This window comes from Rattus norvegicus, chromosome 10 (genome assembly GCF_036323735.1).
Source record: "Rattus norvegicus strain BN/NHsdMcwi chromosome 10, GRCr8, whole genome shotgun sequence".
NCBI lineage: Eukaryota > Metazoa > Chordata > Mammalia > Rodentia > Muridae > Rattus > Rattus norvegicus.
Window position 1 is genome coordinate 69435426 of NC_086028.1, and position 26591 is coordinate 69462016.

The window sequence follows — 26591 nt, forward strand, 5'->3', positions numbered from 1 at the left end:
AACTAAGCGTCTTTTTTAAATCCCTTCAGTGAAAATAGTCATCCTATTTTTAGAAAAAGTTGGGAGAAAACATGCCTGACTGGTCCCCAAAGAGCCATCTGGCGGAGCCCTGCTGAAGGGAGGGGCTTTCCTCAGTCTTTGGGTTGGGATGGAACCCAGACTCACACTGGCTATACAAGTCTCCAGGTACTGAGTTACGGTCCCTGCCCAGAAAGCCAAAGCAACGGTAGTCCTCAGAGCCATGGAGTGGCTTCTCACCCCGGTCTTTCCCTAAACCTGACTCTAGGCATCGGGATCTCTCGAGGGTATGGAGTGATGTCACATCGGGCAAGGTAGTCAGTAAACTGCATTACAGAATGATGAAACCAAACTGGACACCAGCAAAAGGAAGCCACGTCGTGTGTGCTCCTCGATGTTTAAAAATACATCTTTGTATGTATTTACCGTGTGGTGTGTGTCTGTGTGTATGTATGCAAGGGCCTAGGGGTGAGGGGACACTCATGGGAGTTCTCTCCTTCCACCATATGGGTTTCAGGGACTGAACTCAGGGCATGAGGCTTGGCAACAAGTATCTTTATCTGAGCTGACCCTGGTACAATAAGTGATAACCTTACCCTCCCTCTGCCACTTCTAAGCTCCCAAGTGAATTCTACTGGATCAGGAATGTGCTGGAATTAACATTAATTAGTTCAGTATCTGAAATCTATGTTCTTATTAGTAAATGCTTACTATAAAATATTGGTGTATATTTGTAACCACGGAAGAGGAAATTATTGAGCTGGGCATGGTAGCAAGTCATAGTCAGAGGATTTGAGTCCCAGGCCAGCCTGGGCTACTGGGTGAGACAATGTCTCAAGAAGGAAAAGTAATTATTGTAATTATTGGTTTCCTGAGATTTCAGACATACCCATCTCTTACTGCCAACTTGTTTCGTAGTTTGTATGTCCTGGCACTTGTGTACACAGCACCTCTCTGATGTCACAGGAAACCAGAGTGCTCAGCCATAGGGAATACAATGGCTACTCGAGTGCTAAGGATGCCCTTAGTCTGGATCCAGAGGGTCTTGGGAACAGTGCTAGTTACAGTGAATACAAATCAGATCTGCAGGAAGACAAAGAGGCAAGGAGGTAGCCAGTCAGGAAACCCCATGCCATTCCTGGGTTCTTGTTGCTAAATCAAATTTGGGGTGACTCTTCAGAACATTTCCAGTGACCTAAGAATGTGCCAGTAGAAGATAGCAACTGGGTCTCAGAGACGTAAGCCCGTAGTCTGCAAGCACTAGGTACAGCTTTGGCAATGACAAAGACAAAGGGAACTCAAGGACCACACTACATGACACATTGGAGGCACAGCAGAGGCCTGTGAGATGGGGCCACAGCCTCCTCTTGGCTCCTGCTGCCCCCCAGGAGTACAAGGAACTGGGCCTGAGTCACTGCAGGAAGAACAGAAAAGCAAGAGACAGCAGGGATGTGATGAGCTATGACCTGGGGTAGATGAGCTTAACCCCATGGTGTGGGGTTAGGAGCATGGGACAGCATAGGACCAGCAACGACACCAGGCGATGCTATTGAGAGCAAGCCCAAAGTTCATTCTCTTCCCTGTTTTAGCCTTTGTCCATTATTATGTAGCCTGACAGACACCAATATGATCTCCTGAAAGGGCTTCCCTTCCACAAAGATCCCCAGTCACCCAGATGAGCATCACCTACACATTTGGTTACAGCTGTGCTTGCATGTAAATAACATGTAAACTGACATAACTACCCAGTGTCATAGTTTTGATATAAACACACCAGACACAGGACCTCAAAATAAGATGCCTAGGCCTCCCACTCAGTATCACATTCCTTTATAACACCCCCCCACACCTTTTATTTCTTGAGGTGTTAGCCTTGAACTACCTATGTAGCCTAGGCTGACCTCAAACTCAGTCCTCCTGCCATAGGCTCCTGAGTGCTGGAATTACACACGTGTGTCCCCATACTTAGCTTTGAAGCTATCTGCAAGAGTTCTGCAAATCTGGGGATATCTGGCTTCTTTGATCACAGCAACAAGATTAATGATCCAGGGCATAACTCCGTTTTTATTACTGAACAGTACATATACAGCATGTGATATCCGCTCACCTACTGAGAGATACTGGATTGTTCAAACTTTGTACAGCCTGGGCCCTGGAAGTTTGCTGTTGTGAGTAAAGCCATTACCAATCAGAGGCAGATTTTGTGTGAGAAAATGCCCCCCCTTAATTAACCACCAAGGAGTAAAGATGGTTACATGACAGGTAGGTTTAAGACTTTCAGACAGTTTAGAAAGCTGGGTACGATGAGGCAAATCCATAACACAGGCACCAGGAGGGAAGCTAGGGCAGAATATCATAAATTCAGTACAGCCTGGGCTACTCGATGAGTCCTTGTCCTCACAGCAAACCAATAAAAAGAATAGAATAAAATAGTTTAAAAGGAAGATGAGGGCTGGGGTTTACTTCTATGCTGGAGTGTTTGCCTGGGATGCGACTTCCCTCATCCATCCCAGCAAAAGTAAAACCACTTTCTGGGGCTGGAAAGATGGTTTAGCGGGCAAAGATGCTTTCCACTGGGCCTGAGGACCTGAGCTCCATCCCCAGAGCCCACATGGGGGAGGGCAGACCTCCGACACAAGCTGTGGTGTGCCTCACCCAGCAAATAAAAGTAAAACACCACTACCATAGACACCAGACAAGCAGTTCAGCAGTTAAGAGCTCGCAGGGGAGTGGGGTGCAGTCCCAGCACCCACAAGACAGCTCACAAACCTCTTCTGGCCACTGCGCAGTCTTGCTACACATAAGTGGCTCATGCCTGTAATCCCAGCACTTGAGAGGTGGAGGTTGAAGATCATCCCCAGCTATATAGCAAGTCCAGGGCTAGCCTGGGTTACATGAGACCTTATACTATACCCAAATCTAGGTTTAGTTCTGCCACAATGCAGACTTTCCTATCAGAATCCTCTGGAGGTATGATGGGACTCATAACACTGGGCCTCACTTTCTGTGGTTCTGGATTAGGATTGGAGAACTTGCATTTTCTAGGTTTTGCTGATGTTGGCTAGGGACAGTCAGAACCACTGAAGCAGTAGATGCTGTGTGATATCATCTAGGAATAGCCCCACACATACTGCACCCTGCACCAAGGTTGAGGTGCTCCAGATCGGAGAGCTGGCCCATGACAGGTCCACAGAGGACTACAGGTGTAAGCCGTCTGAGAAGACAGAAGTGGGGATATAAGGACGTGTGTGTGTTGGACCTAAAAGGTGTGCTGGCCAGCAGCTTGCGGTCCTCCCTGGCAGAAGCCTCTATCTTAAAGAACAAAACCACAGAGGTAATAAATGCAAAACTCAAAGAGCTGAGGACTCTCCACTCAAATTCCCACGTGGCCATCTTGTTGCATAGTTAGGAGGGACTGACTCAGCCGGTTGTCTCCCAAACAATCCTGCCACCCAGGAGGCCACTGGCCCTCTGAAACTGGTTGCCCAGGCTGGAGGCCCAGCTTTGCCTGTTACTGCTCATGTGCTCATCGTGGACAGAGAGGACAGATTGTGCGTCCTCCAGGCAGAATCCAAGCAAGGCAGACACGATGCTGTTCCTGCTGCCACTGCTTGGTCCTGCGCCAGCAAACCTGCTCCAAATGCCAGCGCTGGCTACAAGGTTTAGAAAAACACCTTCTGCCACAAGTACTCGGCGGGCAGGTACTGCACAAGCTCCTTGCCCCTTACAGACTGGAAAACACAAGTTTGGGTAGGGTGAGGGCACTGCAACTCAAAGAAGGGAAATAAAACCAGGAAAGCAGCCTGTAGCTCTGCCCCGTGCACTGTGAGACTGTGTGGGGAGCTGTGTCCTTACTGCCTTTGTCATGGTGTCCTGGCAACAGCAATCAGGGCAAACCCCTTTAAACAGTGACAGACAAGCCTGAGCCCAGATGGACTTTTGCTTGTCAGCTAGTGAACAGAGGACTGCCACAGCCAGCAAATGCTCCAGGGCACAGAACCTTCCTCAATGCACAGGGACACCATCAAGTCCATGGGATGGGCATAAGCAGCCTAGTTTGACCCAGCTCTAATGGCAAGGCCTCACTGTAGAGAATATAAAAACCCACGGGTATTGCATCATGAGCAGGTATGTGCTGGGAGACAAGAAGTCTGCTAAGAGTCTGGCCCGTGTATGCACATGGATCAAAGACTGCCCCAGGGCTGAGTAAGCAGGTCCCCCACTGCTGCACACTGGCCTGTGAGAGCATTTACCACACACCGTCATGTCCACAGCAGCCTTCCCAAGCCGCTGTGCTGCTTCGTTTGCTTGGCGGGAAACATGGTTCCTGACCAAGAGAACGAGACACCAAAGGCACAGAAGCAGACTGAACACAGAAGGCTGGGAGCGGTGCTCTGGGGGAGGGGGAGGCTTTCTAAAACCAGGTGTTCCAGCACGTTGAGGCATAGGTAGACAAAGGTCTGTTAAGGTCAAGACCAGCCTGGACTACGTAAGACACTGTCTCAAAGCAAAACATCAGTGTAGGACGTCAGAGATGCCAGGGACAGTGCACGCCTATAATACATCACTCGGACAGCCGCGGAAGGAGGGCAGCCAGTCCAGGACAGGCTGATCTACTGAGGTGCTGGCCTCTGAATAATAAGTATCACTAACTAGTAACAAAGTTTAGTGTCAACTTCTCACCGGGCTGTAGCCTTGTACTAACTAGTAACAGCTGCCTTTGCATAATTCTGGGATGTAAGATTTGTCCTGTGGTTACACACTGGTAATCTACACCCGGATCAGTGCCAATGTGGCTGAGAATGTCTGGAAGTCCTGGCCTGTTCAGAACATCCACCGGGAGTGTCACCAAAGCTCTTCTTCCTCTGTAATGCCAGCAGCCACTAGCCTCAGCAGTTAAAGGTGTAAGTCCTATCTGTGTGTGTCTTTTCTCTTGTCGAAAATGCAGGAAGTGGCCAACTGGCCACAGAGGTGCAGGAGGACTAGAGAAAACAGCAAAGTGGCTGAGAAAATATTCCTAGCTAAGACCATGGGGGTGGATAGGGACATTGAAAGGGAATTGTAGGATACGGGTGCACATGTAGAGGGGAATGGAAAGACATTGAGGGGTGAGGGGCAGAAACATTTTATACACAATACACACACACACACACACACACACACACACACACGTATTGCTGAAACTACGTCTTTTGAGCTGATAAAGTTCCCCACAAGAACCACAGACTACAAAACCAGTACCAATCACAAGGCCTTTAGGCGGTTGGTGTCTAAATGACTCAGAAATACACAGCCTCTTGCTGCTGCCTTAGCTGGCTCTGAGAGGTTGAAGTTAAGCCCCTGTTGCTTAAGACAACACACATTAGAACACAGGACTCAGATACTGAGCTAGATCTAACCTGGAAGCCTCCTTATGCAGCCTAGCATCCAGATGCTGCTAAGGGAGGGGAGCAGTTATCAGTCCTGCCCAGCTATGACAGTAATGACCAAGCGCTATGAGACAGAGGTGGCACTCACATGCTGGTAGCAATCAACAGCTGTCTAATTGGTCTCAAAGCCTTCCCCGGGACAGAAGTCGTGCCTGGTACTGGAAACCCAGCCAGCTTCTCAGGGCTAGTGAGGTCATGGGCCTTAGAAAGTAATCTACTACTACCTTCTGCTACACCGGCATTACTACATTCTAAACCTACCCTTGACCCACAGACAAGTGTGGCTACCTCCCCTCACTGACAGTGAATGGACACCAACACAGGAAACCACACTGGGGCACAGTGCAGAGTTCAGTGGGTTGTGGGGAGCCCAGCCCCAGTGGATACATTTACATCACAGTTCCTGCATCTATGGCTCAGGGAATGTCACAGAAGACAGGGCAGAAAAGTTCTAAGAGCCGGAGGACCAGGAAGCCTGCTGTGTTGCCGCCTCTTAGAAATGGCTTCGTAATTTGATGCCTCTAGAACAGAATATAGAGCGGTCAGCTCTCCAGCACATGCCTACCCACATGCTGCATGCTTCCTGCCATGCTAATGGACTGAACCCCTAAATCTGTAAACCAGCCCCAATTAATGTCTTTCATAAGAATTGCCTTGGTCGTTGTGTCTCTTCACAGCAACAGAAACTCTAAGACAGACACCCATCATCTTTCTTTTATTAATCAAAAAATGTATATAGCTTGAGTCATGTGAACCTTCCACAAATGACCTTACTTATGTCCAGGCAAGACTTGTCCTTGTGATTTTATGCATCTTGAACTCAAGTGAACTTGGTTCACAGGCCCTTGTTTTACCCTTGGGATATAAATTGTCTGATGCTCTAAATAAAGCTGGCTATTTCATGGGAAAAAAAGAAATGACTACATAAACAAATTGTTACCTGAACAACGACAATATCATAGCCATGCTAATGAGGAAGGGAGAGTCTTCCACAGGGCTGACTCCACCCCTAGACAAAAACCTTCAGGAAGGTAGTGACCGACCGACCAATGAGAGAAGGAATCTCTTCCAGGGATGAGTCTCGACTGGTAATCCAGTACAAAGTGATCAGCCCTGAAGCCAGATAAGCGCCAAACAAAAATGGACTCAGCACATCGTATGTATATATCAGTCCATATATGTGTAATAATAAAGAGGCTATCAATTTGAGGGGGATAGAACATAGGAGGGGCTGGAGGACAGGGAAAGGTGAAATGTAATTAATTGAAATTAATTAAAATGTAATCAATTAAAAATTTAAATAAACAAAATGCATTATTCATAGCTTTATGGTCAAAGTACATGCCAGAGCAAGGAGGATATACATATACATATACCATATATGATATATACCACAGATAGATAGATAGATAGATAGATAGATAGATAGATAGATAGATAGATAGATGAATAATATATATAGTGAGATTTGTCTGTGTGGTTGACAGGTGCTCACAGAGGCCAGAAAAGGTATCTGTGAGCCACTTGATGGGGGAGCCGGGATATGACCTTTGTACTGGATATGGCCTCTGCAAAAGCAAAAGGCACTTAACCCGAGCCACCTCTCCAGCCCCTAAACTTACTTTTTTATACTCAAAAAGCCATGCAGTCACATTTCATCCACCTCTTTGCTAAGCATCTAGCTGGTTCTTTAAGAGAAAAGACCCCAGCATTTTAACCTACACTGTGATAAATGTTACTTTTCCGATTTATTTTCACTATTAAATCACAAATGCTGATCACTGAAAAGTTGACAGTCACTGTTTTTGAAACAAGATCAAGTAGCCCAGGTTAGACCTTAGCTCATTTTGTAGCTGAGGTTGACCGGGAACTCCTGACCGTATTATGTCCACCTCTCAGGTACTTAGATTACAAGCGTAAGCCACCACACTCAGCATAAACTCAAACTAAAAATCGTAACACTTTCAATAATCTTTCATTAAGGAACCACTTGACAGAACATTAAGAATAAAATTCTAACTTATAGTATAATATTCATGTTGAAATAAAATGAAAATGAAGTAAAATATACTCCCAAGTTGCTTAATTGTAAAGTGAGTGGATTGAGTGTGACAGCTTGACTGTCTGCAGTAGGAGGTGGGGGCCATTTGCTTTTGCCACCGGATGAACGGAATGATACAACAATGTTTTTGGATGATAAAAATACACACTGTACAGACAAAACTAAAGACAACCATAATTCCATAACGTGAGGAGCTGAGGCAGGAAGATTGCTGTGGGTTTGAGGCCAGCCTAGGCTAGTGAGCACTGAGGACTTGACTACAAAATGAGATATCATCTTAGAAAACAAAACCCAGAAAAAGCGGAACACTTTACGCAGTTCCACCCGGCTCAGCCTCGCAATCCCTGGGCGGGATGCAGCTGCCAAGCAACTGCCTGGACAGTGCAGACCAGCTGACTACCCTCGACTCCTCTGGATCATCTAAACCCAGTGAATGACAGAAGCTAAATGCAACAGAACACATCTCACGGAAGAGATGGCCACTCCATTTGATGGGAACTAAAAAGCCAAAACAGGGGCTGGAGAGATGGCTCAGAGGCTAAGAATACACTGGCTGCTTTTCCAGAGGACCCAGGTTCAATTCCCAGAACCCACCTGACAGCTCACAACAGTCTGTAACTCCAGTTCCAAGGGATCCGACATCCTTACACAGACATATATGCAGGCAAAACTAGTGTACATAAAATAAAAATAATAAAAATTTGAGAAGTCGGGTTGGGGATTTAGCTCAGTGGTAGAGTGCTTGCCTAGCAAGCACAAGGCCCTGGGTTCGGTCCCCAGCTCCGGAAAAAAAAAAGAAAAGAAAAGAAAAATTTGAGAAGTCAATAGTGATATACAAATCTGAAGATGTTTGGCTCTAGGCCAGGCATAGTAACTCATTCCTGTAATCCCAGGACTCAGGAGACCAGGCCAGGAAGACTGCTGAGTTCCAGGCCAACCTGGGTTAAAGAATGAGACCAATTCAAAAAGCAAAAAATGGTTCTATATATACTCGAATAAAATGAGCAAGGAGAAAAGGCTGCAAAAAACTATGTAAAATGAACGGTGCATTCATTCAGGTACCATGGGATAACCTGGTTGTCAGTCAGGGTTCTCTAGAGTTATGGAACTCATGGAATGTCTCTATTAAGGGAATTTATCATAATGACTCACAGGCTGTCGTCCAACTAACCCAACAGTGGGCAGTTGTGCGTGGGAAGTCCAAGAATCCAGTAGTTGCTCAGTCCCATGAGGCTGGCTGTTTCAGCTGGGCTTCTGTAGAAGTGGGCTCTAACAGATGGGCTAGCAAGTACGTGACTTCCAGCAGTCAGAGACTTCCTTCTTCCAATGTCCTTATGTAGGTTTCTAGCAGGTGTGTACCACCATGCCTGGATCTAAAACTTACTTTGTCCCAGGCTGACCTTGAACTCAAGAGATCTGCTTGCCTCAGATGTGTACTGCCATGCCTGGGCCTAAGCTTATCATGGCCACTATTCAAGATCTCCATGTGAAGATCCAGCTTGGAAACCTATTTTCTAGCCTCAAGATCTGGATCCTGGGTGTGCCCTCCATTCCCGGGTTGTAGTTCATTCCAGATTTAATCAAGTTGACGACCAGGAATAAACATCATACTAGGTAATTAGGGGGTAACCTGGAATTTTTTTGGGGGGGTGGGGGGTTCCTGGGAAGCAAGCAGCACACAGGTGAGCTCTCTACCACTGAGCTGATTCCTCAGCCCTTTGTTTATAAGAGATGTGGTCTAAGTAGTTCAGGCTGACCTTGAGCTGATTTTGCAATCAAGACAGTTCTTGAACTTGCAATTCTGCCAGGATTACAGATCTAAACCACCAGACCCAGCTGGAATCTTTCTCCTTTTAAACTTTGGGACAAGATCTATTGTAGCCTATGATGGCTTTGAACCCATGATCCTCTTGCCTCCCCCTCCCAAGTAGTTGGACTTACAGATACGCACCGCTGTGCCTGATGTAGAATTTAAGTTTTATGTGTAACTCTCACCTAGCAGTGTTTATTATTAAGGAAGGATGTGATATTGATACTTCTCCCAGGGTGGGGCTGATTTCCCTGGAAACCTAGGTTTGTGAAGGCCTCAACCAAAAAACAAAAATCAAAAACAAACAAACAAGAGAACAGCAAAAAGAATTTAACGGAAATGAGGTTTCCAAGGTGAGGCTCTAGCCAGCTCTTCTGGGATTGGCTTAGGCATCAGGTGCTATGCCTAAACTAGTCCAACCGCCCTATCAGGCTCTACGTGGGTGGTCCAACCAACAGCTGGGGAAAGCCCCAGCTGATCAATGACTATGTAACATATCTGAGCATGGGCCTAGCCCCAGGCCCATGTCACCTGACTTTTATTGCCCACTGAGGACCTAGCCATCATGAAGCAAACAAGTTATCCCCGCTACACCAAGTCCATCTGCGTTCTTGGTCTACAGGAATTGATGAAGAGATCCTTAAAGGTACATGCTTTCTCTAGGAAGCACAGAGTGGGGCCATATGTATAATAGCGGGAGATGAGGCAGGAGCAGTTGAAGGCCTGGACTACACAGTGAACGTGAGGACAGCCTGGGCTACATTAGACCTCGTTCCAAAATAAAGGACTGTCAGAATTTGATCATCGTGAAGAAATGATGCATGATGACACACATCTGAAAACAACCGAATAATGGGAAAGAGCCAAGCACGGAGACTCAAACGGGAAGGCAAATAACAGGTACTGTAGCGATGCGGGCACAAGATTAAAGCACAGTAAAATCCGCCAGCAGTGCTGAGAACTCCACTGTTCCTTAAGGAGAAACAGTAGTGCATTTCCTACTGCTGTAATAAAATACAGGGGGCTGGTGCAATGGGCGGACCAGGACTGAATATGTATCTCAGGGCAGAACCTAGGAAGGAGCCTTGGGTCGTATCCCAGTGATCCCCCTCCTGTGTGGGTCTCACGGAGCCCGATGTTTGAGGCCACAGCCACCCAGCTTCATCTTTCCCATCTCCAGCTGCATCATAACAGAGAGCGGATGGCAGCAAGGTGGGAGACATGGAAAGCTACAACAAAGCCAGAGACCGGGAAAAGGACGATACCCTCCTCAGAGCCCACTCTAACATAGCACCAATCACTAATCTGGCTGTGATGCCCCAGTGACCTAATTACCTTGTGGCAGGCCCCACAAGGCAGTTCCGCCCTCCCATCCCAGCCACACTGAAAACCAAGCCTCAGGGGAACACATCCAAATCACGGCAGATGGAGTCTCATTGGCCAGACTAACATGCTTCTTTCTCTAATCCATTTAAGGTACGTCGTCATCATTGCCTTATTTTTAAATTGCACTTTGTGTATTGTGTATACACACTTGTACATATGTCTCGGTATACACACTTGCCATGGCACATATATGGAGGTTGGGGGCTGGTTCTCTTTCCACCACTTAGGGCCCTGGGATCAAACCCAAATTGTGTCAGCCTTGGCGGCACACACCTCTGTCTGCTGACCCACCTTGCCAGTACCCATTACTGCCTCTCAAGAGCCTCATTTCCAGCTTCCTTTTGTTACTGCCCCTTCCTACTCCCCAGGTTGTCCCAGTGCTCCACACGTTTGACAGAAATGCAGAAATGCATATGCTCACCCAACAAATACAGCTGGAATCCTACAGATCACAGGAGGCCAGACAGGCAATATCCACATTCTAGCATGGGAGATGCCACTCCTCACTTGCCTCACTCAGCCTCAGGAGCGCTTTGCCCACTGGAGCCTGCAGAAGGCCAGGAAGCTCACCATCATGGCCAGGGTTCCCAGATGAGCAGTCAGAGAGATGGAGGTGCACAGGCTTTCCCAGCCTCTACAGAGAGCATGAGTGACCCCTCTGGGACCAGGTCCTCCTGTCACCAGCGGGGCACTGACGGATTTGGCCCAACCACAGCCAACCAATCATTTAAAAAACTCCCAAAAAGTCCAGTGAGAAAGCACAGAAGGCTGAGAAGCTGAGGAATTTTGAAAAATGACTGTCCCCTGAGAAGCTGGACCAGAAAAATGAAGGTATGGGCCAAGATATCAGTCAGTCCTTGAAAGGCCACAGTATTACTTTAAGGAAGACAAAGGGGTTCATAAATTAGAATTAAGTACACAGGAAGGCCCTCCAGAGTTAGCAATCGCTCCTTGGTCAGCTTACCCTTCGATGTGCAATTGGACCAGATCAGAATCCTAAGAACTTCAACAGCAAGCTTGACCCTTCTCCCACAAAGGATGTATCATATACCTGACAGTTTGTGTGTGGGGTGTGCGCACGTGTGGAATTTATGCCAAATTAATTAAGAGTATTGACAAACAATTTCCCATTTCTCTGTCTTAATTTTTAGAAGTCGTTTTATGTGTGTGGGGGCGTGCTGTTTTGCCTACGCCTTTATGCATGTGGTATGTGTGTACCGGTACTGAGGAGGCCAGAAGAGGGCATCATATTACCTGGACCTGGGGCTACAGACTGTCATGAGACACATGCGCACGTGCGAGCAGTAACAGAGTGGAAGGAGTCAGTGGAATACACAGCACACACTTGTGTCAGTAAAGGAGAAGGAAAGACTTTATAGAGCTTTTGGTTTTCTGAGACGGGGTCTCCTGATCCCAGGCTGGCCTTAAGTTTTCTGTTCATCAGGGGATCCTCCAGCCTCCACCATCCAAGTGCCAGCAATACAGGAATGGGACACCCTACCTGGCTGAATTCTTCATGAAAAAACAAACAAACAAACAAAACAACAACAACAACAACAACAACAACAACAACAAAACCAAACAACTTCAATGATGTAAACTCAAAACTAAATAAAAGAAACAATTAAAAAAACTGCCGTAGGCCACCCATCAAGGACCTGACTGGGCACGGATTTCAAAAGGGCCCTTTCCTCCTCCGGAGAATACAGGAGGGAAGGAGGGGTTAACAGCTGATAAACTGGACAGGAAGTGCTCTCTTGTCAGAGTCACCACCGATGCACCCAGAGGGGCTGAGCAGGCCTTACTAACAAGTCAGTGACTGGCAGTAGCTGCAAGGTCAAGGGGTTAAAGGGCTTTCTCTTCACAGGACCTTTTAATCCCATTCTATCTTTTCTTGAAAGCCAGATCTGAAATGAACAAAATAATTTTACAAGCAAAAAAATAGTATTTGTGGGGGCTGGAGGGATGGTTCAGCTGTTAGGGGTACTGCATACGCTTCCGAGGGAGCTGGATTCAAATCCCTTCACCCACATGGCAGCTCACACATGTTTGTAACTCCAAGATCACATAGACACACGTGCAGGCGAAACACGAATGCACATACAATAAAAGGTAAATACATTTTAAACTTTAAAGGGTTTTTGTGGCATATGTAAGTAAAAGCTGAAAGCACAGTGCCATCCAGTTTTCTAAGCTGCCTTCTAGAAGAAATAAAAAGGATCCATGGCTTCCACGTGCTCTGAACTTTTTCATCACCCTCTGGCTGTGAGGGTCTCCTGGGAGGCCTCAGAACCCATGCTCTCAGGACAGAGAGAGCGTTTAACAGGCACTCAATGCGGACTGGGATTTAGTCAATGTCTTGCGATGACTTCGTCTCTCCCCTTCCTCATCCCCACACAAATCCAAATCCAAAAGCCTAACCAAGAGTGCTAGGGAGCGTGGGGCATCTCTGTGTGGATATCCTCCAAGTTCCCTCTCCTTTTATTTACAAGAAGAGTGAGAGCAAAGCTTCCACTGACAACGTTGTCATCTCTTCCTGTATCACAGGCACTGTGCACAGCTGTGTTTTGTGCCTCACAGGAACTTGCACACACAAGTGTGTCCGTCCTTGTCCCTAGGGTTCTTTACCAAGGTTGGGTCTGAGTTGACTCCCACCTCACAGACTTGAGTTCCACCTTTAGGACTGGGCACAAAGCAAGCATTCACCAGGACTAGGAGTCACTCAAGGCCTTCAAAGACTTCTATTTTTAGAACCTCATTTTGCACAGGTAAATTTTCTGTAACTACAAACTGTGAAATAAATTCAGTAAAGAGTCTGTTGAGTATTTCTCAACTAAGTACAGTGGGAAAACTGTTTCTGGTGTTTGTCAACCCAAACCACAGAACTTTTTGTTTGTCTCGTTTTGTTTTGTCAAGACAGGTTATATAGCCCTCTAGCTGTCCTGAACCTTGCTCTATAGACCAGTCTGGCCTCAAACTCAAAAAATCTGCCTGCCTCTGACTCCAGGGTGATGAGATTAAAGACAAGTGCCAACCACCACAGTCTGGGCTGTTTTGTTTTTTTCTAGGACAGAAACTTTATTTCTGGCTGTCCTGGAACTCACTCTATAGCAGGCTGGCCTCTGCCTCCCAATTGTTAGAATTAAAGTGTGAGACCCACCTGGCTCAAACCACAAAACTTAGCAAGAGCAAAAAGAAACACATTAGTGGAATTGGAGAGATGGATCAGTAGTTAAGAACACTAGCTGCGGGGTTGGGGATTTAGCTCAGTGGTAGAGCGCTTGCCTAGGAAGCGCAAGGCCCTGGGTTCGGTCCCCAGCTCCGGAAAAAAAGAACCAAAAAAAAAAAAAAAAAAAAAAAACACTAGCTGCCTCTTTCTGCCATCTTCTCTCACCGTCACCATGGTGCGAATGAATGTTCTTTCTGGCAGATGCTCTCAAGAGCATCAACAATGCGGAGAAGGGGGGCAAACGCCAGGTCCTCATCAGGCCGTGTTCCAAAGTCACGGTTCCTAACTGTGATGATGAAGCATGGCTACATTGGTGAATTCGAGATCATTGGTGATCACAGAGCTGGGAAGATCGTTGTGAACCTCACAGGAAGGCTGAACAAGTGTGGAGTTATAAGCCCTAGATTTGATGTTCAACTCAAAGACCTAGAGAAGTGGCAGAACAATCTGCTCCCATCACGGCAGTTTGGTTTCATTGTGCTGATAACCTCGGCTGGCATCATGGACCATGAAGAGGCAAGACGAAAACATACAGGAGGGAAAATCCTGGGATTCTTTTTTTAAATGTAAAGCATAAATAAAACGCCTTTGTGGACTGAAAAAAAAAAAAAAAAAGAACACTAGCTGCTCTTCTAGAGGACCCTGGTTCAATTCCCAGCACCCACCTGCTGGCTCACAACTGTCTGCAATTTCTATTCCAGAGGATCCAATGCCTTCTGCATGTGGTGTTCAAACATACATGCAGACAGAACCACCACTCACACAAAAACATCTGTGCTTTTTACAACAGGACCAGACTAACCCGCGACCCTGTGACACGTATTCACTTAAACATCCAAGCCTGCTGTGGTTAAAAAGCAAACCCAATGACCTAAGACTTCAAGGTGGACACCCTTGGAGGAATGTAAATTGAGACACCCTCTTTAGAAAGAGCATCACTCCTGACCCAGGACTATTCATAATTGCCCAAGGCTACGAACAACTCAGAATGTTCGTCAACACTTGACATTGACTGGTAATGTTTATCCCAAAATGAACCAACTACAATCTCAGATGACAATATAGATGAATCATTAAAAATCATAGTGCAGGGGCTGGAGAGATGGCTCAGCGGCTAAGAACACTGGCGGCTATTTCAGAGGTCCTAGGTTCAATTCCCAGCCCTCACATGGCAGCTTACAACTGTCTTTAACTCTAGTCTCTGGGATCTGACACCTCCTTCTGGCCTCCCTGGGCACTGGGCACAGATACAGTACAAAGACAAACATGCAGCTGAAAACACCATACACATAAAAAAAAAAATAGTGCATGAACTTACACAAGTATTTATATGTTCACATATTAGTTCTTATATTTGTATATGTAGAGTGCCAATGAAAAGAAAAATCTAAGCCTGCTGATGTGGCAAACACCTATAATCCCAGCAGCTCGGAGGCAGAGGCAGGCAGATCTCAGTGGGTTTGAGGCCAGCCTGGTCTACAGAGCAAATTTCGGGACAGCAAGGGCTACATATTGAAACCCTGTCCCAAACAAACAAACAAAAACAAGCCCTAAAAGAATGTTGCATAAAGGTGAAAGAACGTTGTGCTCTTTAGAGGCCGCCTGGCTGTCTTAGGAGGTAAACCGTAGCCAAGGGAGATTACTTCCATTAAAGTCAGTGCGGTAATCGGCTGTCCTAAAAAAGGAGTGGGGGTGGGGCGGGAGAAAGGAAGCTGGAGTAAGGAAGCTGGAGTCTGCTTCTTGGCTGTGGTTACCCTTATATTTTTCTCTAACTCATCAAGTTCCCTATTCAGTTTATTCCTTTATCTTGAAAAGCCACGTTTAAGGTTAAGTAAATACATCATCGACTACCAAAAACACTCTCTGCTCCCAGGAAGAGCATCTCCTCTCCAAATGTCACTATTACTCAGCTGGTGTAAGCTCAGCAGCAGCTAAGGTCATGACCCCTCTACCTCAGCACTCAGCCGAATGCCTTTAGAACAGCAAAACTACCTAATAAATGTCTGCTATCCAAAGTCATACGCTGCTGACATGAACTGTCAGATGAACCCTTTTCCTGTCCCCGTCGGATTTGAGCTGTGACACCCTCCTCCATTGATGCTTTCTTTTCTGTTGTGTTGCTCCAGTGAAGCTCTCATAAATAATGAAGCTACCACCTTAAATGCCAGGTCTGTAAGTTTATACCCAGGCCATCGTTGCTTTAGCAACTCTCCTGACTTCCACTCCCTCTTGTGTCTTCTCTGAGCAAAGGCAATCTGCTTTTGGTCCTGCATGGTTAGGCATTGATAGGAAAGTTTCCATTTTGCACCTGGGAGTAAAACCACGCATCATAATGATTCAATTATTTTCAAGTTGTTTTCGAGATCATTTTGCCTGTTGCTCAGAGAAATACTAAGGTGCTGTCAGAGTTAACATAATCTTACAATCGGTTGTACTTAAAAAGCATGCTGCCTGTTCTAGACAGAAACCAAATTGCTATAAAACTAGTCGACTTTAAAATGATTTTGTTAACAAATCACTTATGCAAATACACATCTGTATTAAAATGCTGGGAAGGGTCTACGAGATACAAACCAACAGAAAGCCACACAGCCATTCTTTAGAAGATTAAAGGAAGACAATGACCTGATCTGTAAAGTTCTAATTTTTCATACGGAATTAGCCAAACCCTTTGTGATGCTGGGAAAATACTTTTAATCCATCTTGTTAAAAGAAAGAAAGGAAGAGAGAGAGAGAGAAAGAAAGAAAGAGAGAAATTCTTCATGCAAAGGAAAACACCTAATTAAAAGGTCTCTTTTAACCCTAATTTTAATCCCAAAGTCTTGAAGGATTTCCTAGACTTAGAACCTTCAGCAGCAAATCTGTATGCGGATCTATTAAGGGATCTCACAGAATGCATACCTGCAGTCAGCCAGTATCAAAGGTTTCCGAGGAGAACTAAGCTCAGTGGCGCTGCGCTCGAAAAGGATGCTGAGAAGACTCGAATGAAGCCAACTGTCTCCCGTTTTATGGGGGAAAGCCAAAAATACCAAGCAGCTATTCTCCTCCCCCAAGCGTCAGAAGGTGAGTCAGAGCTGGAGGCAGGAGTGGGGCCCATGTGTCAAGCCGCCTGTGCAGGGCTCCTTCCTCCCTCCTCCCGGGAATTCTCGGCCCTCTTCTGACCTCATGTGAATTCTTAAGGTGCCTCTGGTAAAGGAAGAGGTGGTGCCTCATTCCTGGGGGGGTGCCTCATTCCGGGGGTGCCTCATTCCTCTGTTTCTCAAGGAAAGCGAGACTAAGTGTCCTTGTGAGTCCACAAAACACGACAGCAAATTGCAACCCTAAACACACACAACTTTGCAAAGAATGCATACAGCACCCAAAGAGTTGCATCCCGTCCGTCCGAGGGACCCATCACTGAGCTGAGGCCTGCAGCTGCAGACCACTGACCCTTAGCCTCTCTGACCTTTCACTGCCCTCAGGAAGGATGTTCTGATATCTCATTAATTAAACTTCAAAGTTGGTCCTTTGGACAAGAATTGCAGGAAACTGCATTAAAACTCTTGGTCCACATTTCATTAAAGTCAGTTAAGAATCTGAATCGTCGCCCCCGTTTTTACATCTACAAAAGGGAAAGCACAGCTCTGCACCTACCTCTTAGAAACTCCACTGAGAGCTAACCAGAGAACATAAACCAAATGCCATGGGGCTCTCCTGAGTGGAAAGTACGAGGTGTTGTTTTTAGTATTATTAGACCGGGAGACTACTGGTAAACCACCCCGCCTTCTCTTGCCTCTGAGATGTCCAGTTACCATAACATTAGCCGGTGCCACTGGCAACATCCACTTCAATACAAGATAGTTATACAATCCTAAGGCGGCTACACCACCCGGCTCCCTCCCCTACCCCAAGCCCAGCACAATTCAACTTCGCTCCAGAGCAAGGATACTTAGAAGAAATAAGAGTCATGTGTGAGCACAGTGCACACCAATCTAACACCGAGGAGAGACGCACAAGTAGAGTACTTGCATCGCAGAAAGCAAAGTGTTTCCAGGGACTGGCGGGGGCCGGTCGCGGGGTGCATACTGACGACTGCCAGCCTGGGTTCGGGGGATCCCAGCCTCTCCAGCCCCGCGCCCCGAGGTCGCAGGGCACCCGCACAAAGTTTGCAGAGCCGAGGGTCGCGCGGGCCCGGGCCCCCAGGCGTTCCCCCGCATCCCGTACCGAGCGTCCCGGTTGCGGCGGCCGTGGCTCTCGGGTCCGTGCTGTTGCGTGGCTCGCGGCTTCTGCCCGCCGGTCTCGCGCGCCTCCCGCTCCCTGCGCGCCGCCGCCCTCTTCCGAGCGCGGGCCCGCGGCGGGGACGCGCGTGTGTTCCGGGCGCCGCGCGTGCGCGCTGCGGCGCCGGCCGGTCGCCCTGGCCCGGATTCCCACTCACCTGGACGTACTCGCAAACCCCTGCTCCTCGCTGCGGCGTTGTCCTCCGGCCCAGCTTCTGAGCTAGCGTTCGAAGGATCCGTCCAATTGCAGAGAAGCAACTGCTGGAAGAAGACAGTATAAAGGGTGTGAGCAGCCACTGACTAATCACCACCTCTCAGCTAGCCACCCCCGCCTCCTCCTCCGGGCTAGACGGCCCGGGGTGCTGACCCAAAGTGGAAAGCAAAATGACTTTTTTGCTTGTTTGTTCAGACAAGGTCTCACGACGTAGACCAGGTTGGCCTTGAACTCACAGAGATCCGCCTGCCTCTGCCTTTAACTCCTTAGTGCTGAGATTAAAGGCGTACACCACCACGCCCTAAGTAATTCTTCCATCAGATGCTGGGCGGATTTTGATTGACAGGTGAGGGCAGTTCCAGTAACTGGGAAACTCCAAAGGAGTTAAAAGACCCCTAAACCATTGACAGGTTGACAGTACCCACCCACCCACACCTCTTGGTACAACGCAGCTGACTTGTGGATCCCTTGAAGTTTATTTGCTCTCAACTCCAGAGGGTGCCCCCCCCCAATAGGTCTCCTCACCTGAAATGAATGGATGCAAACTGACTTTCGTTAGCTCCACCCTGCTCTCTCTTTCGCCAGCAGAACTGAGGGGCGACACAGGGGCGGTAAGAACACTTCCTCCAGCCTCTGCAGTGAGTCAGACTGCAGGAGCCCTGACTTTGACGCTAGGTCCTGTGCTCACCCAAGCCATGCCCCTCACTGTAGCAAATCTCTGACATCAGAACTGCTGAAGTCAAACCAGTATTCTTGGATTTGGGGAATGGGACAGAAGAGGAGCACGGCGCACTCAGGACTTTCTTACAGCCTCTAACATCTTCAAGTAAAACCTGGAGATTTTTGTTTTATTTACTTTCTTTTTTAATCTCCGCTGGCCAACCAGATTCAGAGTCTTTTTGTGGGTGCTGGAATATCTAGAAGTTTTGTCTGTTTTCCAGACGAAAATATAACACCAAAGGCATTTTAGTGATAATCCAGGGAGAGCTAAAACGGCCGAGACTGAAGAGATTTGATGCCATAAAAAGCATCAGCGCTTTAAAATTAAACAAAATTAACCTTTTAATGTAAGAAGAAAAGTAGACTAAGATTAGGCTCCAGCACTGAGTTCAAACTGCTTGGGGAAGATATCTTCCTGGCTGATTAGTTCAGCAATTTGCCTCCAGACCTGCTTTTGACACACTAGTGTAAAAATAGCAAAATCTCTATTGGTGCTTCTCCACCTCCTCAGTGACACCACCTTTTAATTCAGTCCCTCATGTTATAGTGCCCCCCCCAACCATAATGTTATTGTGTTGCTACTTCATAAACGTGATTTTGCTACTGTTTTGAATCAGAATGTAAATATCTGATATGAAGGCTATCTGATATTGGACCCCTGTGAAAGGGTCTTGGCTCACAGGTTGAGAACCTACAGTCCTTCAGTCATGTCACAGCTTGGTAACAGTCACACGCCTAAAACTCCAGCCAGTTTTGCTTGTTGGGTTCATTTCTGTTTACATTATTACTTGGGCATGAGTAAGCTCTGGGTGGTGACAAGGAGCAGGACATCTTTTGTGAACTATGGGCTATAAGCCTTCCAGGAAAAGTCACACCCTGCCTAAGAAGGGAGAGACAAGCTTGTGCGACTAGAGACCCTTCTATGGACACTGTGTGCTAATGATCTAGGTTAAGTAGAAAGGATGACTCAAATATCTTTTCTGTAGAACACAGGAGCTCCAAGAGCCTCTGCTGGCTTCTAAGCCCTTGATGTACAGCCTGTGTGACCGGGAACTCATTTTCTAACGTTAGTCCTTTTTAGTTGATTTGAATTTATTTATTTATAGTACCAGTGATTGAACTAGGGTCCTTGTGCATGGCCAGCAAGCACTGTGCCAACTGAACTCAATCCCCCAGCCTGGCAACTTCAAATGTATCCATTTAATCTGTATGGCTGTTTTGTCTACAGGAATGTCTGTCACCATGTGGGTGCCCAGTACCCACAGAGAGCCTGGGAGAGGGCAGTTGATCCCCGAGAACTGTAGTTACAGGTGTTTGTGAGGCACCATGTGGGTGCTGAGTGTCCAACCTAGGACATCTTGAACAATGTTCTTAACTGCCTTCTGGCCAACCCCAGAGGAACTTTTTCCCTTTTGGACAGGGTTTTATTGTGTGGCCCTGGTTAGCCTCCAGCCTCAAATTCATAGAGGTCCACCTGCCTCTGCCTTCCCAGGCCTGGATGTATGGCCTGTGCCACAAAGCCTGTGCCACTTCAAATTTAAATAGTTACCTGTGGCAAATGGATTGGCACTTTCTAGACTATAAATATGTGTTTATTGATGTCAATTACTTTAGGAGCCATCAGTTACAAAAGTACAGGTTGTAGGTGCCCAGCCAAGGTTGGGTCCTCCTGGCCACAACCACTTACTGTGGAGCAGTTCAGTGTCTTCAGAAGGACATACTGGTTAGACACAGAGAGCAGAGGCTGAAGACTTCTACTCTGATTCCACTCTGATGTCTTCTTCTTCCCAGAATATTCTTAGTTGCTTGGGCAGTGACTGCTCTTGATGTTGACTTCCATGTGTCTCCTAAGAAGAATGTTTGCAGGGCTGGAGAGATGGCTCAGAAGTTAAGAATGCATACTGCTCTCCCAGGAGGAGACTCCTGTTTGGTCCTGACATCCACCTTGGGTAGCTTACAACTGCCTACAATTTCAGCTACATGGGATTCAATGCCTTCTTCTAGTACCCTCTCCTGACCTTCTTGGGCACACACACACACACACACACACACACACACACACACACACACACGACCTTTTTAATGAAAAAGAATGCTGCATTTTCTATTTATGTCCCACCCTCTGGTTGACAAATTAGCCTAGCTTTGAGGTCATCCTTGAGACAGAACAATAGTGATCAGGGCTCTCAGTGTACAAAGTTTGATTTTTTGATTCTGGGGTGCTTTTCCTTTGTTTTTTTCTTTCTTTTTTTTTTTTTTTTGGTTTTTTTTTTTTTTCTTTTCTTTTTTTTCGGAGCTGGGGACCGAACCCAGGGCCTTGCACTTGCTAGGCAAGCGCTCTACCACTGAGCTAAATCCCCAACCCCTATGTTTTTTTCTTTTTTAAAATTGATTTTTATTTTATTTTCATTTTGTGTGCATTGGTATTTTGCATGCATGTATATGTATGAGGGTGTTGGATTCCCTGGAACTGGAGTTACAGATAGGCGTGAGCCGACTGGTGGATGCTGGGAACTGAACTCTGAACCATCTCTCCAGCCCCATTTTATATTTTCCCCTTGAAATAGGGTTTCAGTATATAGCCCTGGCTAGCCTGGAACTCAAGATTCTCCTGCCTCTGTCTCTCAAATGCTGGGTTTAAAAATGTGTGCCACCTACCACACCTAGCAAAGTAATCTCTAGGGCTTGAGCCCAGCTCCCAGGCTAATGACTTTTCCATTAGGCCACTGGATCACTGCCGTTTCCTATTTGAGATTTGCTGTGGTTTTACAGTTGAAATCCTGCTGCATACCACTGTGTAGCTTCTTAAGGTATGCAGTATGGGAGACATTATGGCAAGCCTAGAAAAACTAGGTAACGTAAAATCTGTCCCTACTCTCTGGCCTTAACTCAATGCTAGGGCTATGGTGATGATGCAGGATTCCAAAATAAACAGCATCCTTGGCAAATTCACATCTGCTTTAGTATCTGTTCTGTATCTTTCAAATCTTAGCACCTCTGTGTGACCCTGAGTGATTCTAACAGGATCTGAATTATGCATACAAGTATCCTACTCCTATTCTTGCCTGGCTACAGCTAAACTGTCAAAGGGTCCAAGGGAAGGGAAGACGCCAGCTATCTTATGTGCTTTGTCCAACTTGATCTTTGCCGAACCCAGCCATGCTTCAGACTTGAAAAGTGAAGGATCTGATCTAAGGTTATATTGTTACTAAACAAGGAACAAGAGAACTGGGGATGGTAGCAAAGGCTGGCCATCTTAGCACTTGACAGGAAGGGGCAGGGTAACCAAGAGCTCAAGACCATCCTCAGCACTGCAATTCTGAGACTCAAACAATACGCCTCAAGAGAAATAGTAGTGAACAGGTTACTGTGCAAATCTTTCCAATGTCCCTAATAAAGGAAACACTTGGGCTGGAGAGATGGCTCAGGTTAAGAGCGCTGACTGCTCTTCTAGAGGTCCTGAGTTCAATTCCCAGCAACCACATGATGGCTCACAACCATCTGTAATGAGATCCAATGCCCTCTTCTGGTGTGTCTGAAGACAGCTACAGTGCACTTATATGTAATAAATAAATAAATCTAAAAAAGAAAGAAAACACTTGCCAAAAGCCAATAATGCACAATATTCCTCCTCCTGTAATTTGCTGTATAAATTCTTTATTTAACACCAGTGCTGGGGTAGAGGATGGATCAATGGCTAAGAGCACTCATTGTTCTTGCAGAGGACTCTGGTTCAGTTCCCAGAACCCAAATGGTGGCCCACAACCATCCATAATTCCAGTTCCAGATCTGATACCCTCTTTTGACTTTCACTGGCACCAGGCACACAGTGCACATACATAGACGCATGTAAAACATTTATTCATACAGAATAATAAAATAAACCTAAATTTTAAAAAAGGAATAAAAACTAAGATAATCGCCCCAAAGAACAGTTACCTACAGTGGTTGACAATCCCAGAGATGGAAAGAGACATCATTTCTTTTCTTGGGTGGGGAGGTCTCACTAGGTAGCCCTGGCTGTCCTTTGGCCAGCCTCTGCCTCCCTTGTCCTGGGGAGCAAAGGTGTGCACCACCACACCCCACAGGAGACACTGCTTTAAAGACATCTAGAACAATTAATGATGCTTTACATAATTTCCTAAAACACCAGAAGAGGAAAAACCCGGTCCTGCTAAGGAGAAACGAGTGTACACGTCAGCGCTCAAGTCTGGAGGCTCCTCTCTGGTTATGGAATTCCATCTGTGTCATCTCAAGCTGTTGAATATGTACATGAAGGTCTGTGAGTGACAGGGCAGCAGAATTCTGGGATAGTACCATAGCACCTATTGTCCTCCTGTTCATCTGCCCCTTTGCTAAACACTAGCAAATCTGTTACAGGAAGGCTGGGAGACTCCAGTAGGCTTCAACAGGCCCAAGATGCATACTCGCTTGTAAACAGATCATTCTTGCAAAGCCCTGAGGCTGTGTCTGACTACATCCTGGATGCTAATATCCTGGATGCTAATTAGGGGTGTCACCTTTCATCGCAGGGCTACTTTTCCGGCCTCTTCATCCATTCCATCTTGTTATGTGTGCTGGAAATCCAGTGCTTCACCCCCACCGGTTTCCATGGAGATGCAACAGTTTACTTTTTTCTTCCCAAGTCTAAGCCACGGTTATTTTTAACTGGAAAACTCTGAGCCAGGTCACAGCTGGGATCTGGATGATGCAATGACGTCTATAGCTACCCTTCCCTCCCACAAACGCCTTCTTCTCTGCAGCTGTTGGGGGCGGTGGCGCTCCTGGGAGACTTTGCAAAGCTGTTTTTGCTTTGGTTCATGAAGTTAAAACCCATACCTTGACTTAAGAGCTGGCAGGCAGCCTGAATCTACAGCTCTGCATGACCAGAACCAGACAAAGATGTTCTTGACGGGGTGGGAAGCCAGGTGAAGCTGACATTGCTTAGCTGTGGCTGGATGGCAGATACATGACTGCTGGGTTTGGTGGATAGGCTCTATTTGCTGCAGCTTGTTTTGGTTAAGGTGAGGCTTGTGACAGGGACAAAGGTGGAAACAGGTGGAGACGATAGCGCCTGCCTCTCCAGTTCCAATGGAGGATCCTCATGATATCTTACTGTCTACCCCATCTTGTCAAAACTTTCAGTCAGTCTGCCCATCTCCAAGACCCTTTGTACCCTGGAGCTGGACTTATCAAAGACTCTCTGCATGTTTCCAATCCTTTTGACAGTCTTTTTTTAAGGGGATGATTAGACTGGAAACTTTCCATTCCACTCTGACAACTTTCTAATATTATTACAAAGGACTAGAACAAAAACAGACTTCCTGGAGCTTCTTCTGCCCAGGCGACACTTACACATTAACTTCTGTGCTGACAACTCATCTTTGCTTCGTTTCCTGAAATGCTTGTTGTTTTAAAGGAACTTCGTAAATGAAGAGTGGAGATGGGCAGGAAGCACACAATAGTTTTCTGGTGTTCACTGAGAGAACGGATTACTCAAAGTCAGAGGGAGAATGCACTCAACACAATCCTCCAAAGAGAAACATTAGGCGTGTCAAGAGCTGGAATTTGGCTGTCAGCCTGCTAAATACGATGGCAGTACAGCGTTCTAAGAAAGGGTTGGCTTAAGTGTGTGTACAAGTTCATGTGTGCACAGGAGCACCAAGAGACCGGGGTGTCCCCCCCAATCACTATTCACCTTGCTTTTTTGAGACAGTCTCTCAATGAGGCTGGAGCCCACCCATTTTGTTAGGTCTTCTGGCCAGCAAGCACTCTGGATCCTCCTCTCTGCTTCCCCTGCACCTACAGGCTCATATTGAGTTCCTAGCATTCTATGTGAATGCTGGAGACTCAGGTCCTGTGTCAGGCAAGTACTTCATCAAATGAGTCATCTCCCAATCTTCATGTGTTGGTTTTTCTTTTTGGAGATGGGGTTTCAGGTAGCCCAGGCTGGCCTTTAGCACCATATGTAGCTCAACATTGATCTTGAACTGCTGACCCTACCTTCCTCTCCTGAATCTGGAAATTACAGTTATGCTGTGCTGGGACCTGAACCCAGGAGATTCATGCGTACTAGGCAAACATTCCAACTGAGCTACATTTCCAGCCTCATGGCAGCTTCTTCCCACTCTTCCTAGGATGCTGATTTTGTTCCCTGTTAACTATGGACAGAGGCTTATTAGTAAGTCACTGGTATTTTGTCAAGTAAGACTTCAAACCACAGGAGATCCTGACTAATACAAACTGAAGGGTTTGCATGGTAAAGAACACAAGATTAATTCAGCCTAACAATTGAGTCTGATGCCAAAGAAATCTACCACCTGTACTCTGAAGTAAAGTTCATCAGACTCAATTATCTGGCCCTAAAGGACACAGGACAATGTGGGCTGGCAAAGATCAACCACAGGGTTTTCAAATATAAATCCAGTACAAGTGACCATCAAGGCTACATCTGTTGGATTCTTTTGTTGGGGGGTGGGGGGATTGGGTTTTAAAACTTCTAGGAATAAGTGTATTCATTGCTTTATTTCATTCCTGTTCTATTCAATAGGGAAAGAACCTAGTAACAAGATGCTTGTGTAACAAGAAACTCATCATAGCCTGGCGGTGCTGGTGCTCGCTTTTAATCCCAGCAGATCTCTGAGTCTGAGAACAGCAAGGGCTACACAGAGAAACCCTGTCTTAGAGAGAGGGGGGGGGGGGGGAGGAAGGAAGGAAGGAAGGAAGGAAGGAAGGAAGGAAGGAAGGAAGGAAGAAACTAAACTAACTCATTGTGAGAAAGAGATTTTAATGTTTTAATGTGAGATACAAACAAAGCATCTTTTCCTGCAAATATCTACGTCACTGACGGAATGCTTGCTCAACAAAAATCAAAAGGCAGTTAGTACATTTCCACGGCAGAACATCTCAAACACTGGAAGCCAGGACAACCAACAAGAGCTTCTCTGCTATTAGATAGAGAAACTGGATGTGAAAACCAAGCTGCCACAAATGCAGCAATCCTCCTGTCTCTGCCTCCTGAGTGCTGGATTACAGGTATCACTGCACACATCCTGTTCTTTTCTGTTTTATTTCATTCCCCAGCTAATTCTATGCTTGAATGACTATGGCTATCCCGACTGCTCTGATCCTACTTTAGCTAAGATCCTGTTTAGTTTCTCGGGGCCGGTGGGACTCAAAGGACTGGTATCCCACTAAAAAGAAACCTTTTGTCTTAGCTAGGCCACAGACACTGTACCTGAACTGGTTCTTTTGGGGTGATCTGGTAGGCTGTCTACCTGTGGCTAAGTGTGATAGAAAGGAAAACAGGTACAGGTTAACAATTCAAACATAAAATGCCATACATATCATAAGTTGTAAGATTGAGTTTTGTGTATTTTGTGAACAACATAGTGTGTATCTTGAAGGTATTCCCAAAGGCATCCTTTAAAACAGATGGATAAGCAGGTGTAGTGGACCACAGCTGTG

The 26591-nt window shown here is 46.4% G+C and overlaps 1 protein-coding gene and 1 pseudogene across 7 annotated transcripts in view; one reads left to right on the forward strand and one right to left on the reverse strand.

Moving 5' to 3' along the window:
• Positions 1–26591, reverse strand: part of Dusp14 (dual specificity phosphatase 14) — a 29915-nt gene that overhangs the window by 1477 nt on the left and 1847 nt on the right. The window contains exons 1-2 of one of the 7 annotated variants that reach the window (XM_039086359.1): positions 18930–18946; positions 18349–18451 (exon numbers count right to left, since the gene is read on the reverse strand). Coding sequence is in view for 1 of the 7 variants with exons in the window: in XM_039086361.2 (XP_038942289.1) it covers positions 18349–18451 (103 nt within the window). In the remaining 6 variants the exon portion in view is untranslated. Of the gene's footprint in view, positions 1–907; positions 2807–16835; positions 16917–17567; positions 17724–18137; positions 18202–18348; positions 18452–18929; positions 18947–26591 lie in introns of those variants that run through there. The other 6 variants (XM_039086361.2, NM_001079893.3, NM_001270835.2 and 3 more) reach the window with 6 other exon arrangements.
• On the forward strand, positions 14092–14552 carry Rps15a-ps2 (ribosomal protein S15a, pseudogene 2; annotated as a pseudogene).